The 18,629-nt window shown below is 36.4% G+C and overlaps 1 protein-coding gene across 1 annotated transcript in view; it reads left to right on the forward strand.

Annotated features, from left to right (window-relative positions):
* Window positions 1-878: 878 nt before the first annotated feature.
* The window catches only part of LOC104467482 (sodium/potassium-transporting ATPase subunit beta-1-interacting protein 2-like), a gene marked incomplete at both ends in the record, with an annotated part of 52,647 nt that continues 34,896 nt past the window's right edge, over window positions 879-18,629 (forward strand). The window contains 3 exon segments of the mRNA XM_010081269.1: window positions 879-939; window positions 5,461-5,483; window positions 8,700-8,837. Of these exon segments, the coding sequence (XP_010079571.1) occupies window positions 879-939; window positions 5,461-5,483; window positions 8,700-8,837 (222 nt within the window).

An 18,629-nucleotide genomic window follows, 5' to 3' on the forward strand; every position in this document is an offset into this window, starting at 1 on the left:
TTCCAGCCTTAATGATTCTATGATTCTGTCTCTTGGGCCAGAACATTATTATAGTACTCTGTTTTTAACTATTTGTTACCTTGTAGGTTGATAAGATGTGAAGTAAAAAGATAATATTTCGAAAAACAATATACTTAAGAGAAGGAGATCTTTGTATGCATATGTGAATTGGCATACTAAAAAGATATCAGCCTACAGTATTAATACATTAGTCGTTACAGACTAAGGTTTTATTTGTTACATTTGTCATCAGGGCTAGGGAACAGAAATGGCCAGTTTGCCTTTTAATTTTATTATAGCTTTAATGTTGTAAGAGGCAGGAGAATGAGACAGTAGTCTGTACTGCTTATTACAGAGGCTGTGCTTTCCAGGGGCAGGTGATGGGTCTTGTATTTCTTTCAAACAGAAATCTTAAGAGTCCCACTCACTTAAATATACTGTTTCGTAAAACCAGAAAAAAAACTTTGTGTTTTCCTTGAAATGTTTAATGGGATCTTTTTTGAAGGCTGTGTCCAACTGACTCACTCTAGCTGTCCACAGGGCTTGGAATGGGGACCCCTACCCCAATTGCCCAATGACCTAGTGTTTTCCTCTGACTATGACAACATAGAGTGTTTCATATGCTGCCTTTTTTCCTATAGTCATGTTCCAAAACAGATTAAATACAAATGGTGAAATATTTAAAATTGCTGCAAATTGGGCAGCTCTAATTAATTATTCTTGACTTTGATCAGCAATCATGAGCTAGCCTATAAGAATACTCCATTTTATTTACCCAAAAAAAAAAAAAAAAAACCAAAAAACTTCACTGCTTCACTCATGGAATGGAAATTTTTGTTTGTGGAGTTGGGTTATACACAACAATTGTTGTTCCCCAGATGTGGTTGAATTTAAAGATGCTGGACCTGGGTCACTGCGCATCTGGAAGATGCGATCTGAAACCTTGTGCTTGTCCATGGGACTCTGCAGAGAGCAGATGACATCTCTGACTCTTAAGGCAGCCATGTTGCAGATAAGATGCATTGCTGCCTTCAGCACTACTTGGAGTTCCCTAAGCACTAATGGCTTTATACACAGGTAATAAGCAGAGTTTAGCAGCTACAAATTTTTCTGACTATAACTGATGTCAATTACCTCTCTTCTATAAAGTGGTCTACATAGTTTAAATGTTGGTTTTCATGTAATGCCAAAGCATGATAACATAGTAGATTCTCCACATATTCTCTATAAGAATAATTAATATTCCAGCAGGAACATCTTAAAAGGGAGATTTCTGTAAGGTCAGACAAAGTCAACATCCTGCTTATCCAGGTTTAGTTCTGGAATGAGTGACTACAAAGCCTACAAAGCAAGGAGCCCTCTGTGCCTTACAGTTCTGGCATGGGCTAGTTGTCATTCTCTCTCTTGCTTCTTGGACACTCTTATATGTCTGAATTCAAGTAAAACCACCATAGTGACTCTAGAGCGACTGTCTTCACATGATATAGTCCTCTGATACGCCCGGTTCTTATTATCACAAGACTCAGTCCTGATGAGAAGTGAGTGATCCCGGCCAATACTACTCAAAATTATTTGGCTAATGAGTTTATCAGGCCACATTCTGGTTTTGGTTGAGGAAACATATACAGAAGAGTTTCACTACGTCAAGTTAAGATAACCTAGTTACATCCTCTTGTCAGCTCCAAAACAGCATTATCACATCTTTGTTGACTTTACAAATGTAATATACTGTAATTTGAATCACTGTGTAGAAACTAGTTGTATCTTTATGAATGAAAGTGAGACCTGTTTTATTGTCAAATTCTTCCATAAAGACAGAAACAATGTGAAAGTATTAGATAAGGCTAATCTCTCTGAATGCTCTCTGCATGCTTGATTTTGCCTTCAGGCTTTACTGCAGGCAAATTCAGATTATGCAGTTATAAAATATTATTAAAGCTTAATTAATAAAAGTTTTTTTATGCTCAGAACTGTCTCAGAGCTTCTCAGTAGTGTCAGTAAAATTTAATTTTGTCACTTTAAAGATGAGGTGTGGGAGCCAGAGCTTTGATGTTCTTACTAGCAGAAGGATGTGAAGGAGAGAGGGAGAAAGAAGAATAGGACTAGGGCAGAGAGGTGCAAGGGAACCCCTGAGAGGTCAGTCTTGATCGTCCCATTATCAGTGGCAGAACAGGAGACGATGGGGTTGACCATGTTGGTGGTGTTTAAACCTATTCCCACCAGTGGTTACTAACCCATCTATCGTGATCCCTCCTTTAGCCACAGTCACAGCTAGCCTGTCTCTGCAGACCTTTGACATAAGCAAAATAGGCGTCAAGCCCAAGACCATGCTCATGACCTACCTGACTTTGTACCAGGTGGTCGTACGAAGCTAACGATGCAGAGCACTGCCTCCAGTAAATGGTTAACCCAGGACACAAGTTCATCCTGTAGCTGAAATCATAACTTCATGATATTTAGCCTCATGGGTAGAAAAGTTTAAATGAGATTGATTTTTCAAATTTTCTTGCAGGCATGCAAAAATATGTAATTCTGATACATAACTAAATCTTGCTACTGTTGGCCTTCCAGAAAGAAGAAACTCTGTAGTCTTAAAACATACACACATGCACACACACAAAAAAATTTGCTGTAACATGATGTAAAAATTTGTGATCTAAGTTGTAGCATGACCTTAAGACCCATAAAACTTTGCTCTGAAGATGAATGAACTGAAATGCTCTTCTGGTTTCAAGAATATTAAAATCTACTATAACTCACTAATTCAGAATTTTAGTTGTTAAGTTATTAGCAAAGGTGAGTTTGGTCTTGCACAGTAAAAAACCCCAACAGACTATAGACATCTGAGACACAATTATCTCTACACCTCTGTGTACCTGTATAAAATGTTGCCATGAATGCAAGTGTTTGCTCCAGGTTTCAAAATGTTACGTCTTAAATGCAGCACTAATTTATTTTTAATCATAATTCTAGCAATATGGATCCTATGAGGTTATTTGAAAAATAATTTTGGGAAGCAGGATTAAAAATACCAAATCATTCAGTGTAAAATTAGGGACTTCCCCCCCCCCCCCCCCTTTTTTTTTTTCACATCATTTATCTCTTTCATAGATATTATTGTTTCATAGCTTGTGTGGAGAAAGTAGTTTTCAAAAATGGAACTTGTTGATCAAGCATTTGCCAGTAATTTCCTCTTTTTTTCTGCCTGCTCACACAGGAGGTGATTCTTTCAGGGACGTACTTGGAAGACAGGGTTTTGATTTTGTTATTGCTTGACTCTGTGGGTCTCAATATATGTATGGTAGAGCCTAAATATTTATAAATCATTAATATAATACCCTGAAGATATGTTCAGTGCACAGTAAATTACTTTTATTTAAACTGTCAGCTTCACCAGCTCAGCTTTACCCAGAATCTTTCTTATTTTCTTGTCATGAGTAATAATAACTGAAGTGTTATTTAGATAACAGCTCCGCTTCTCATTACTGTGTAACAAAAAAATGACTGTAGAAAGCTTGTATTTACCAGTTTTTTATTATTATTGTGTTCAGTTAGAGAAGGCAGCAGCCGAGACTTAAAATATACTCTGTACCTGTGGAGAGTCCTGTTGTCCTTAGTAGGTCACAGCAGAAATCCACTTGTACACAGTATGATGCAGGGATGTGGTCTTACACAGGATTTTTAAAAACTGTGATTACCTTCCTACCAAGTGCGGTGAAGGCCTATTCCTTCTCTCAGCAGCATCAAACGGATTAAGGACAGGGACTTAGTATTATACGTGTGATTCCTTTGAGAAACCAGTGGACAAGTAGAAATTAATTCCTTCTTGATTTTAACTTGAATTACTTGTGCTTGTGATGGTTTTTATTAGATGTGCTGAGAACACCACTGTGCCCACAGCTCTTCACAGGAATTCATTTTAGTTTTGCCTTTCTTCTTACAAAAAAAAAAAAAAATTCAGATCTCTTTTTCTTTCCCTGCTGTCATGCAGTAAAGGACTTGACTCACACACACATGCACACTTGCAGATGTGTAGGTGTATTTTGTATGGATTTGACTTTCAAAATATTATTCTGTTTTTCTGATGGATAACTGTGGAGAATTCATTGAGTAACTGGGCTCTCTGTCTCAGGATACTGTCTGAAATTTTGATGAAAAATTAAATTAACCTCTCTAAGGAATGACACAAATATATGTATTCTGCATCAATATGATGAAAGTGCTGGAGGAGGGTTAGCTGGGGATATTGTATGTGATGCAGGTAGACTTTAGCATTAGAATTCTTTCATAAGCCACAGGCCCAAAGTACTTGTGTTTGTTGGGCTCTTTTAACCTTTCTAAGTCATAAAATCAAGAACTGAGAGTAAGTAAAAAACTATATGTCTAACTTAAAAACACAAGCAAATTGTTAGAAACTGTGGGCATCTGATGCAACACAATTGGGCTGAGGGGATTTAATGAATTAGTGATTAGAGATTAATCTCTGTAGCTCATTCTTAGCCTGCACCACTCATGATATAAAGCACGGTTACTTAATTCTCCTTCACTGTGGTTTAAGCTCTTCTTCCTTTGGAGTGAACTGAGAGCCTTTTACCATGACTCAGCTGGTGAGACTATCAGTTGAGTGTGACCCTGTCCTAGGCCCCAGCTTACTGGGTGCCTTTGTGTTGTGTGTGCTGTCCAAAGGCCCTGGTTGGCAGGGGCTGTATGTACCAACTTGTATGCATGTGCCTGTGTGCACTTTAATTTGTATCAATGTAAAGTTTTGATTCTGTATCGTTGTGAAGTAGTCATGGTTGAGTTTCTTCTCAAGGAGCTTTCTGAGGAAAGGCACTTTGTCATTTTCCATTTTGGAGTTTGTGTTATAAATCATCTTTTGACTGGTTTCTCCTTTGTGGTTCCTGTCTGAGATTTTAGTCCAATTATATACTTTACGAATAATTTCAAAATGGTTTTCTTTATCCTCTAGAAATTCAATTCTTAGATCCCTGAAGGTCAGTAACACTCTTAACCTATTAACTACCAGCCTCTGACAAGAATGTGGAAATAGTTTGAGCTATTCCAACTTGACAATATACAGGCTGATTTTATTTGGTATTTATTTTTAAAACAGTTATAAGAAGTCTGGAAAAAATAATACATTAGTAAAAATGGTTCACTGTAATTACACTTAACTCTTCTATAATTTTATCAGTGATTATATAAGATAATATCTGTATGATATTTTATTTATTTGGAAGCCTAAGAAGATGATGTGGTAGATGTTTGTTTTCTAACATTAGGAACTGACTCTCCATAGCCCTGCATTTTGGTTTAATTGCATTATTAAAATGGACTCGAACTGAAGCATATTTTTGTTTTCTTACCATAGTGTACTTTTTTATCTGAAACTTCAGTTTTTCCTTTTTCCTGTTCTCATTTTAAACTCTTGTTTCCAGAAGAAGAAAGAAAACAGAAAATTCTTTATCTGTTCCTAAAGATTAGTATTTCTTTGTCAGACCTTTTCTCTCTGTAATGTCCTTGAAACATCATTAAATATTTGAAGCTGGTACATATGATTTGGAGAAAGAAATTCAGTTGTTTAACTAAAAATCTTCAGTTTTTAAAGTAAAGGAAAAAATCTTTCAAAATCAGGTCTATATTTTCTCTTTCTATGTAAGGAAATCCCATATGATTGTGGCATCTGTGGAAGAGGAGGAAGCTGCATAATACTGTTTTTAATAGATTTTGTCAGCATTTTGTCCTACTTTTCACTTTTTCCCCTTTTAGAAACACAGACCCAATGTGATTTTTTTTTGAGTAACTGCATGTAGTAAGTCCATATTGTTTTTCTGTTTGTTTGTGGGTTGTTTTTGTTTTCTCTCCACTTTTATCTCTTCAGGAAGTGGGAATAAAGATCTAGTTCTGTCCTATTTTTCCATTTGATAAATCTGCTATGCACGTTCCTGCGGTAGTCTGATCTTCTAAGGAACAGCAGCTGCATTTCTGCAGCATTTTATCTCTGCACAGCCTACCAGAACACTGTCATTTCACATATCCAGCAGTTCCCACACAGAGCTGATTTCTTGGAGTGACAGGAGAAAGTCTAATAGCAAGTCTGCCCATGGCAAACGAGAGGTAGATACACAGGGACAGAGGTGGTGCCGACTCATCCCCTTGTTCTGCACAACTGATATTTATACACTGGCTTGTATGCCATGTTTTCCGATAGGTCCCACCGCCTGAAGTTTCAACATGGCCACAAAGTCTGAGGGAGTGGTTGCTTAGTATTGAAGAAATTGCTAGTCATCAAAAAAAAAAAAAAAACCATTGGTATATGGGAAGTGAATGTTCACACTGAATAGTCATTTATCCAGCACAGCCCCATAAACAAGCTGGGTGGAACTACTGTGGTTTTCACCAAAATAACTAAAACAAAACAAAACAAAACATGCTTGATGGATGATAGTGCAGTTTCCTTTTAACCTAAAGTTGCAGCAGAAAAAAATATTATGTTTTCTAATTTTTTATATAATTAACTACCATGCTGCAATTTTCTTCTATAATTGGCATACTTAACTGTATGATTTCCTACTGGTTGAATGATTTGTGTCATCCCTTGTACTTTTTTTGCTTGCTGAATCCCTACCATTTCTGTACTTGAAGCTTGTACGTTCTAGACTCTTTTTGATACTACTTTGCTGTTGTCATTTATTCTTTGTTCAGATGATGAAAATAGGAGCTCTGTGCATTTTCTGTGAGCATTTTCCCTTTGCTACCTGTTTAGCAGGACTTTAGGTGTAGCAGGTCTTTTGCTGATACCCGTAATAGACTTCACACAGACCTGCATAACACTGCTTTATGCCACGTGTTGGTCTTTTTTATATAAATGACTATGTCAGTAGTCAAGAAAATATTTCTTAATGATAAACTTGGAAGCACAGGGAGTCTGAGATTTCATGAAGTTCCTAATACAGCTTGACCTTCTTTTCCTCTCTCCATCATATTTTCGCCATCAGTGGGGTTCTGGGAATTCTTCTATGATGCTGCTTTGCTAGGGAGAGTTGTAAGATAGCACAGATCAGTTCATTGAGATCTTGGATGATGTAAGACCAGAATCTCTTTCTGTCAATAAATGTGTAAAATAAAATGCTAGACAAAATACCAAGAGTGACTATAAGATGTATGCATTGTGTGAAGGGAGTCTTTGTTGTATAGAGGAATTCAGTGATTAACATGAAACCCTGAACTTTCAAATTCAAAATCATATGGTTGACAAACTTCCCCAGAGTTATTTTGGGAATCTCTATCTTAAAGTTCAACATATTCCAGTAAGTACTATATAATTAACACTCTACGTTTGCAAAGCTGGTGTAAGTATAGACTTTTTAATGGCAAGTTTTCTTACTTAATTTCTACAAGAAAGTGTTGATGTGGTAGTAGACTGCAGAATGAAAAACTCACCCATAGATACATCATGAAAGAACAGTGGTGAACAGTAGTTAATTATTCATTTAGTACTTGATCTCAAAAGGTGTTATTTTTTAGATGAATGGAGTGTCTGGCAGATACACCTAATCCAATCAATCTACAGCATAGTATAAACTGAGTAAACAGTCACCTGTCATTTAATGAAACTTTATAAGGAAACAACTTGCTTTTTCTTTCTTTCTTTTGTGTGTGTGGTGTTGGTTTTGCTGGTGTTGTCATTATTATTATTATTTTTATTTTATTTTTATAATTCACATTTTCATGAAACTCATCTGTTCCCCATTCCAGTTAGTGAAATTGTTGGAATGGTGTCAAAGAAACTCCTTACCCATTCTGTTTAAATTCACTATACCATTACATTACCTTCTAATATTCACATAAATATTATTTTTATCAAAATATGCCATTCTGCCTATTGGTTGGGGTGCAGTGCTACATTTTGATATAATGTCTGAACACCAATTAAGGGACACCTGGTATTTTAATTCTGAAATTATTTCTACTGATATTGTCAGAAATGCAGTTTTTCTACTTTCTGATCTATCTGCTTGGAATATTATTGCTTGAAAACAGTCATCAACAGCCCAAGATTGTCCCTTAATTCACTTTTTAAAACTACATATCTAGAGTCTTAGGTAACAGCTTAAAATTCAGCCGATATTTGTAACAGTGGGAGTAGGTAATCAAGAGTCATTATGAGTAGAAACAGGTCAAAAAGTTGCATGCGTTTGGGCCCACTGACAGGATATCTGGGGATAGACGGAAGAGAAAAAAATGAAAAGATAAGGAAAAAATGGAAGTTAAAAGACAGAACTAGACTGAAGGATGGTCTTTGTGAGTGGAAGCAAAGTAGATGAAAAGATGTCATAAGCCTGCACTTATTTTCAGCACTAATACCCTAGAACATTATAGCATTTGCTCGTGTACATAACAAAATGATTTGTGTTTCTTCTCCTGCAAACATAGCATTTTAGTGAACAGTTTAGTATCTCAGTAGAATTGTCCACATTAATATTTTAGCTGTCTGATAGGGCTCAGTAAACTGTCAGTGAGAAATGCGGATTTCATTAAAATGAGCAGGTGAAACATTGCAAACTCATTTTATTTTACTGCTGACAGAAGTATTTTTTTTAACTTGGGGCAGTTATCTTGGGTATGGGAAGGGGGAATGCCCTAATAGATGCTTTCTGGCTGTTCTAATCTATTATGCTTTTGTTTCTTAATCATAGGTTTCTGTGCTTGAGAGGCAGATATTTGACTTCCTTGGTTATCAGTGGGCACCCATCCTGGCAAATTTTGTACACATTATTATAGTCATACTTGGCTTATTTGGAACCATCCAGTATAGACCTCGTTACGTAACAGGAGTGAGTATTTAATTTATTTACTTATTTTGATGCACATGGTGAAAAAAAAAAAAAAAAAGTGTTCTAAAATCTGTTGCTTAAAGTCAAATAGAAATCTTATCTTGGTTTAACTTTCTTCTTCTGTAATACTTTGCATTTACTTATGCTTTTGAGACACTGGTAGCTGTCTTTTTTGAGAGAAGTGGTAATAACCTACAAAAGTTGAAAGTCAATATGGTCACAAACTACATGACAATATGAATTTTCAAGAAGTGAAATCAGTTTGAAAATTATGGCGTCCTCAGAATTACAGGGATGTAGAGCTAGAATAAATGCTAGCCGTAACTTTCCTGGATACACTGGACCTCCCCAGCAGATCCATGATTTATTATAGTTACTCATTATTATTAAGTGTCATGGCTGCAGTGCCTATCTATTATATATATCCCTCCTAGAAATTATAGTCAAGGTAGAAAATGAAGTGTGAGAATATGATCAGAAATACATGTTTGATGGTTACAGATTGAGGGCTCCAGAATAAAAGTAAGGATTTGTACCTTTATGTTTTTAATCCACTTCTTTTCCTTAAGCACCAGTGTTGCTGTACTCTCTGGTACAGTACAGTATTAATTAAATAATAATTTCATACTCTGGGTTGGGTTTTTTGGCGTTCTTTTTTGTTTTTTTTTTCTCATTTGTAGGTCTATAAAGACAGAATAACAAACCTGAAAGCCATAATTCAGAACACTTTTTGTTAGAAATAGATTTGCATAACTATATTGAAATTGACTGCTAATTCAGTTAAAGCTTGTATACTTTTCAGAGACTGACAGCAGTCAAAAAGATTTGCCTGTACAGAACCGTATTTTCACATCAGATGAAAATACCTCCGCTGAATATGTACCCACTTCTGCAAAGTCCATTTCCTCTTATACCGTTCCCACATATACCAGTAATCACTCAGGAGACAGGAAGGTTTAGCTTGTGCCCCTGTGCTACCATCCATATTGCAGTAGAGTAAAGCTAACAGTAATACATTAGCATCTGTGTCTGTGTTTCTATCTCTGTGGTTTCCTATATGCAGAAGATGTGTGTCCACAGGTATAATGTGTTTATGTATGCACACAATTTAATATATTCCAAAACATGTATTGTCAACATTGAAAAATATATTGCGAGCCTTCAATATTTAGTCACAAATCTGGGAATCATGAATGTGAACTGGAATATTCTTCTTACATTTCTAGTGCTTTGACCAGTACAAAAGGCTTGAAAATACATTACAAAAAAAAAAAAAAATAAAATCAAGCAAGTGTCAGTTAAATAAAAAGAGCAAAAATCTCCATCTCAAGACTATTCCAAGGCTTAAAAATGAGCATGAACATAAAATACTTAGCTGAGATAAACAAAAAGCAAGATTTAGGTGGCCATTTCAAAAAAAAAAAATTACCTGCTACAATGATGAGTGCACTCTGAATGGGGAGGAATACCAGCCTTATACACAGGTACCATTCACATAAATTTCTGTATTATACTGTTTGTACCACACCATCCTACTAATTTTCACACATATCTTTTCTTAGAGCTCCCCCTCACCCTCATTGTGTAGCTCATCTGCCTTTGTGAATTTACCTGCCTGCATCCTGTCATGGAATTGGATGGAACTGGTCTAAATTGTTTGTCTTGCTTGGATTTTATAATAGACACCTGAATCTGCCATCTATCACAGACTGCTTAGATAATGAAACAATTTAACTTTTATCCTCCATTTAGTTGGATCAACACCAGAGTGCTGTGATTTTTTCATTTCTACTGCTGCTCTCTTTGGAGAGTGTCTGAAGTCAGGATAGGGGAGATGGTACCGGTCACTGGAGGGAGAGATAAGGGAATTGCATCCTTTTCTTCAGTTCTGCTGGGCCCAAAATAGGCACCTTGTTGAAGCCAGGCAAAACTCAGCGATGTCATCTGACATCAGGAGTAAAGTTATGAGTTCACAGGCAAGAGGAAAGACAACAGCCTATAAGCCTGCAAAGGTGTAGCTATGAGGTTTTCAAGTGAGTAGATGTAAATACTCAGACTTCAATAGATTCTGCAAGAGTCAATCTGTCTTGAGTGGACCCTATAGGACCCTTAATCCACAGTCACATTAGTAGCTCAAGTATAGCTTGCTTCAACAAGACTACAATAAATTTCCTTTTTACCGTGCATGTTTCATAAAGGGTATCACAAAAATGTTTTCCAGAGGTTGTGAATCATAGGTTAAAAAGAGTAGGGAGGTTTTAAGGTGAGATTTAAAGAAATGATTCAGTGGCTTAGGGCGAAGAGGAAATAAGTTTTAGACAGATGGGACACCATGGGTGAAAGTGTGTCCTTGAACTCACAGGAGTCACAGGGAAGTTTAGAAGTGGATTAGGGGAATAGGTGACTGTGTGGTTTCAGGCCCTGGAAAATAGTTCAAATTGCATGGGATGCAGGAGTTGTGGTGGACAAAGAGAAGAGGAAATTGAAGCTTAATATCATCAGAGTGGTTAATCTTAATATAGGTTCAGCAAGAACACATCCATTTTTGCTTGTAAACCTAAACCATTAACCAATAAATGAGTAATTGATGCAGCAGGTGAAACATCTGTTCAGAGGGTGGGAATAAGTGTCTTTTCAAAGGTGTCCTTTCAAAAGATAATAATTAAGCCTTTTTTTTTTTTAAACAATAATGATAAAAGGACTGCTTAACTATACTGAAAGAGAGAATAAGGATTTCAGTAGGAACAAAGGTTAGCCAGCATAATGACTGAGATGTGAATGTGTTTTTTAGCATTGCTATCATCATCAGATCCATCAATGCAAGGTAATACCAATGCAAATTATTAAGGATTCTGGAAAGAAGCAATGTTCTTCACCTGGGTAGGCCTCTGCCTGAAGGTTCAGTTTCTCCCCATTCCGTCTATAAAAGGAGCTGTCTGATATACTCAGTGCATATTCCTTGCTCTGCTATTATTAGTTGCCTAACCAATCTAGTGACCTCCTCCAATGGAGTAACTGCATCAGTAGACAAGGGAATAGCTATGGATGTAATCTATCTAGACTTCTGTAAGGCCTTTGATATGGACCCCACAATTTTCTACCTGGGAAATTGGAGAGATATGGGTTTGATAGATGGACTGTTGGATGAATAAGGAAGTGGCTGGATGGCCACATCCAAAGAGTTACGCTCAATGACTCAGTGTCCAAGTAGAAGCCAGTAAAAAGTGATGTCCCTCAAGATTCCATACTGGGAACCAATAGTTTTTAGTATCATCATCATAAACATGGACAGTGGGACTGAGTGCACCCTCAGCAGGTTTGCTGACAACACCAAGCCAAGTGGTGCGGTTGACAAGCTTGAGGGACAGGATGCCATCTAGAGGGACCTTCACAGCCTTGATGAGTGGGCCCATGTGAACCTCATGAATTTCAATAAAGCCAAGTGCAAGGTCCTGCATCTGGGTTAGGGCAACCCCAAGTATTAATACAGGCTGGGGAATGAGTTGATTGAGGGCTGCCCAGCAGAGAAGGACTTGGGGTACCTGGTGGACAAAAAATTGGACATGAGCTGGCAATGTGCAGCCAGTTGTATCCTGGGCCACTAAAAAGAAGTGTGACCAGCAGGTCGAGGGAGGTGATTCTCCCCCAATACTCAACTCTTCTGAGACCCCTCCTGGAGTACTGTGTCCAGCTCTGGGGTCCACAGTACCAGAAAGACATGGATCTGTTAGAGCAGGTCCAGAGGAGGGCCAGAAAAATTATCAGAGGGATGGAACAGTTCTCCTATGAAGACAGGCTGAGAGAGTTGTAGTTGTTCAGAGAAGGCTCTGGGGAGACCTTTTTGTAGCCTTTCGATATACAAAGGGGACTTATAAGAAAGATGGAGAAAGACTTTTTACCAGGGCCTGTAGTGACAGGACAAGAGGCAATAGGTTTAAACTGAAAGAAGGTAGGTTTAAATTAAACGTAAGAAATAAAATTTTTGCAATGCTGATGGCAAGACACTGGAACAGGTTGCTGCCCAGGGAAGTTGTGGATGCCCCATTCTTGGAAGTATTCAAAGTCAGGCTGGATGGGGCTTTGAGGAACCTGATCTAGTGGAAGATGTCCTTGCCCATGTCAGGGGGTTTGGGCTAGATGATCTTTAAAGGTCCTTTCCAACCAAACCATTCTGTGATCCTATGATTCTATGAAAGGAAAAGAATAAGGAAATGCCACTGAATAAACTGATGTTTTCTGGTTCCTGTGTTATGGAAAACCTTGTCAATCTCATTCTGCTGTTCTCTTAATGTTTCTAGAAAGTATTCTCAGACTATAGAAGGAGGACAAAAAGCCCCATTTGTACTGAATGTCATTCTCTTCTCCAAAGAGAGGAATCCACCTGACAGGTGAAACCCACCTTATAGTTCTCCAGTCTTACTTTTCCCATGGTGACCTCTTCATTGCACAGTTCACATAGACTTTGGTTGTGTGTGAAGTGAAATTATGCAGTGGACACTGCTACTAACATTTTCTAAGGGATTAATTTATTTTGTTCTAGTATGCCCTTCTCTTAGACATAGTACTAACATCCCCTAATAATAGCGAACTTAATAGGGACTCATACAGACCACAGTATACTAGCAGAAAAGAACAAGGATCTCAGTTTGACACAAAGCAAATTTGCAACCTTTAAGAGCAAAAAGAATCTTGTACAGGATAATACCTGGTCACATTAAGTCTGAGAGAAAAGGATAGATTATTACTGGTACATTAGTTAACACGTAATTGCTGATATATATTAAAAAAAAGAGAGAAGCAATTACCTTATGTCTGAGCTTCTTGCAGCATCATCAGTCAATGGCTTCAAAACCCCTAGTGAGGTCTACTTAACACCTTGTATGACAAGTAGCCCTGAGTCTACCAGGTCGGTTTGGGGGTATTTCAATTGTATATTGCAATTTAGTACCTTCCATGTTTTAAAATGTTTAAAGTAGTACATGAAAGTATGCACAGTTCATCTGTCATATGTACATAACAGAATACTATCAAACAAAATAAATCATGCCATAGAAAACTGTAAAGCGAAAAACAACACTAGAGCCATGCTCCTTGAGCTAATTTTTTAAATTTTAAAGACAGACTGTGTATAGTTTATGACTTGGCGAGAATTTTTGGTGAGAAAACATTTCAGGAGACCATTTTGATAAATCTTGTAAGAGAACCTGTTTTCGAGTTTTTTTTTTTTCCTGATGAAACAGTTAGTAATAGTAAAAGAAAAGGATTCTTATACTGAACATTTTTTAATAACTGAGTTCTGGTATTAATTTACCTTATTGACCTAAAACAATTTATTTTCCAGATACTTGTTTTATTTAAAATAAAAAAATGCATGTACTCAAGCTCACTACAGGAATTATTAAAAAATATATTTTGCCTCTTCTATCTTTATATCTGTTGGGAAAATATATACGTATAAACTAATTTAATAAAGAGAAGGATGAAATTAAATGAAATTAAATGAAACAAAATGAAATTAAATGGAACAGTCATTGTACATTCTGGCCAGCCTGCAAGGCACAAAGCTCTTAAGTCTGTGAAGTCAGACTCCTACCTGAGTCTATAAAGGGATTTCTCAGGAAGTACTTTTGTCTCCATTCTGAGACACATCATTCAGTGCTTCACCTTAATTATGCTTATGTGGTGGTGTATTGTGTTGCAACTAAAATGTAGACATTTATAGGAGGAGGTGCATAGTCACACAAAGTTCTCCTATGCTCTACACACCTTTCCTGAGCAAATGATAATTTGGGGACATAAGCAATAATCTTCTGCATAATCATTTTGAGCTAATGCCCAATAATACTATAAGTACAATTACGTAAATAAAGGCCTTGAACATTTTAGTAGCAGCTTTGTCTGTTGGCTGTCACAGGAGACTGTGAATCAGGATACTGGTTCTGTTTCAAAATGTGCCATTGGCAAGATGTTTTGTTTGCTAACATGTCGTTTAAGCACACATAATGATATTCCTCAGTTTTTTTCCTGATTCAGTAGTTTGCCATGGATAATAATGAATGTGAATGTTTATTCTGTAGTTTGCATCTATGAACTTCCATTGTGTTCAGTTACTGAATATGATATTGCTAATACTCAACATAGATTTCTGTAATTTTAGTTGTAAATTAAGCAACAAAATAGTTGGCTGTATAGATAAATAGATATTATATCTACCTATATTTCAGAGAAACCACCCTCTTAAACTTGCATTTCTGCCATAAGTGTGTTTGAAAAAACAGAATTCCTTTTCTTCATATGTCACTAATACCAACAACAGAATGATTTTTTTTTTTTTTTAGGATATTCTGTCACTATACTTCCTAAAATCTTGCTGAATGTGAACCAGAAAGCAAGCTGAACAATGCTGAAGTAAATCCACTTAAAACTGGAAATGGTACTTGAGGGAACCTTTTTCATTATCCATGCTGTTCTCAGTGTAAAATTTCCAGGATTTATTGGTTTCAGGTTGAAAATATCATGATGCAAGTTGATTGGTATTTTGTTACTTACCCGCCAAATCAAAACCAGGAAGTGTGTGACCACAGAGATTGTATTTCCACCTTAGTAGAAAAATCTGTGTAAGTAAAAACTTAAGTAGTGCCTAAAAAGTCAGAGGTAATCCAAATGCATATATATCAACTGGAAAAGTTAAAACAGAACAAAAAAGAGACATGTATCAATGACAAGCAGTAAAAGAGAATGTTGACAGAATAGTAATTTCCCCAAATAGTAGAATTCCAGAAATTAAGCACTATATAATTGAGTGTGTGCCTTAAACAAGGAGGACAGAATAGCTGTTTTATTTGGGAATTGCATGTGTATAAAGAAGTTCTTACACTTGGGAAAGAAATAAGTGGAGTTACACATCCAGTAGTTTCAAGTCACAGTGATATAGGCATGCTACCATTACATTTTCAGTCAGAAAGATCAAAAAGATTCCGAAAATACAAACTACACAAGATCGAGGAGATGATAGCATCCCACAAAGTGGTCATTATGGAAAGCTCTGTCTGCGCCAAAATAGAACAAATGCTCAATCAGGCCAAACGTCAAGAAAATGGTTACTCATTTTACTCTTGGGGGTGTCGATTAAAGATTAGTCCCATAGAAAATTTGCCTTCTTTTGAAAGTAGGTCAAATGAGTTTATTAAAAAATAATTGTATCTGAGTCATCGAGTAATAGTGACTACAATATTAGAGGTCAGTTTGCCTCAGGAAATATCAAGAAGCAAACATCCTTCTCTTACTGAAAAATGGAGAATAAAATCTCAATCATAGTTTAGGAGCTCCAGAGACTCCCAAATTAAAAAGGAGATAAAGCAAAGGAGAAACAGCACACTCATATGGCTACTTAGTAGAGATGCTCAACTAAAATAAGCATCTCTGAGAGTTTGTATCTGATGAAGTTAAAGGAAATTACTAAATTTATAATACAGGATATGATTTGTATATAAGTAAAAAAAAGGCGTTGAAGAGCAAAGTACATGGCCAAGAGTTTGAGGACAAACAAAAAAAGGTACAGAATAGAAATAGAAAACTTAAAAGAGCACGAGTAAACTGTCAAAATGAGAACTGCAGAACCATTTTTTGGACACTCCGGTAAAGCTCCAGTCATGACTTAAGACTTGCAGTGCTGGAGGATCCACCTCAACCCTGAATTATCCCCAAGTTTCATTCATGGTTTCATTTTCATTATGCCAGATAAATTGATGCTAAATGAAACACTGGTATTTTATGGTATAGTAATTACTGCATAGGGGAACTTCCATGAAATGTGTTCCATGACGTGAGTAGCAACGTGGCTTCTCCTTAGCACTTTCCATGATAAGTATTCAATATCATTAACATTATTTTCATTGCAGAATTTATACTAAATAGTTCGGTTGAGGGATGCTTGCTGTTTGTCAAAGTTCACCTTCCTAAAAGGATCATTTGTCCTGGCCACCTTTTCAGTAATCATCTTTCAGATCTCGTCAGTGTTTTCTGAAATATCTCAAAATTCAGAAATACTTGAAGCAAGAGTATGTTATTACAACTTTTTCTCTTGAAAATTCTAATAAAAGATTACTGATAATAACTTGGATATCACAGAAGAGTAGAGTTTGGGATTCTTTTTATAGTCTGTGCTTTCACTACTGGGTGCTACCTTAATAAGAATGGCCTTTGTAAACTTTGCTAACTGCTATTTTATTCGAGAGTTTTGCTCACTTCTGACAGATGCTGTGAAAAATCGGTAGGGAAGTAACTAGAAGACTGCCCTTTGGACTTTAAACAACATTTGTGGAAAGGGATTTCAGTCTAGAGGGAGGTATACTGTTTAATAGAGTGCTTTTGCTGCTGTTATGTTAAATTTTAGTATGCTGTGGATTTAAATGTGCTTTCATTTATATTTAAAAAGACAGGCTCAGCAGTTTGCTTTTGAAACTGAATCTAGCCAACTTTATGGTAGGGGTGGGAATGTGAAGGGAGTAGAAGTTAGTGAATAGCTAGCTGGTCAGTGTCATAGCTGTAGGAGTTCGACTAATCCAAATTTTGAGTCTGGTGCCTTACACACATACAGAATTGAACAAAGAAAAGCTTAAGTATTCTAATGGTCAAAAATTCATTCTTTTGTTATGCTTATTGGTTAGTTTATTGGCAAAGTATTAAACATCAGTTTAAAACAGATGGTCTGCTTTTCTACCTGATAATCAATCAGTCCAGAAAGCTCGTCTGGGCCTTAATTACACTGGACTTTTGATTTTGACTTCTCCTTTTAGAAATATTTTGATAACTTGCAAGAGATCTCAACAGACCTCAGATTCTTCAACTGTTGAGATTCAACTGAGCCTTGGGTAGTAAATAAATTGGACAATCACTTCCAGTATAATATTTTACAGAGTGCATCTGTCTTGACTGTATGGAAGTAGATGAAAGAAGGTAGCCTACAGTGAATTTCTCTGGCATTTTCTGCCTTTTTTGTCTCTTGCCTTTAAAATTTTCATACTATTTAGAATAAAAACCACACAAAGTAATTTTCTTTTTCATAGAATTTTTCTGAGTAAGGTGACTACTTTCATCTGCTCTCTTCAGTGAAACATATTTAGGTGTGAAGCACTGAGGTATAAAAGGATTAATCTAAAGTTATGAAAAGGAAATTCCTTCTGTGTTCAGAAAACCTGACCCAACTTCATCTTAAGAAAGTGTAAAATATTCTTTCAAGATTAAAGAGTACCCAGACAGACAGTTAGTCTGCCAGCTGTAGGGAAGCACAATGGAAAAAACACCCTTGCTGATCAGAGAACTAGTCAAGACATGAAATGGAAACTCTCCCAGTTAAGAGATCCTAAGTCTCTGATTTGTTTAGGACATTGCTTTTTCAGAAGTCCCCTACTGTCAGAGTTCTAAAGAGAAAAAGTGTACCAGCCCTCTGGAGTTTCATTGTAGACAATTGAGTGAAAAGCTGTCAGACTCCAAAAGGCCTTTTAAATAGTAAACATTTTGAAAATACAATAAACTCACTTATTTAAGCATGAAATCTATTAGGTTCATAGAGCCACTGAATCTTGAAAATTAATTTGGAGTATTCTCAGACAATATGATGAAAAACACTCTGGACTCCAGGACAGAGTTAACTTCAACAACAGTTCTGCTTTGAGTTTTGTTTTCTTTTGGATTGAGATTTATTTTCATTAGTTTTCAGAGTGTTTTTTAAGTTTTCCGTTTTAACAAATCCTTGTAAAGATGCTTAGCTAATACAATTTTTTAAAGGGA

The sequence above is a fragment of the Pterocles gutturalis genome, unplaced genomic scaffold, assembly GCF_000699245.1.
Source record: "Pterocles gutturalis isolate BGI_N339 unplaced genomic scaffold, ASM69924v1 scaffold12019, whole genome shotgun sequence".
NCBI lineage: Eukaryota > Metazoa > Chordata > Aves > Pterocliformes > Pteroclidae > Pterocles > Pterocles gutturalis.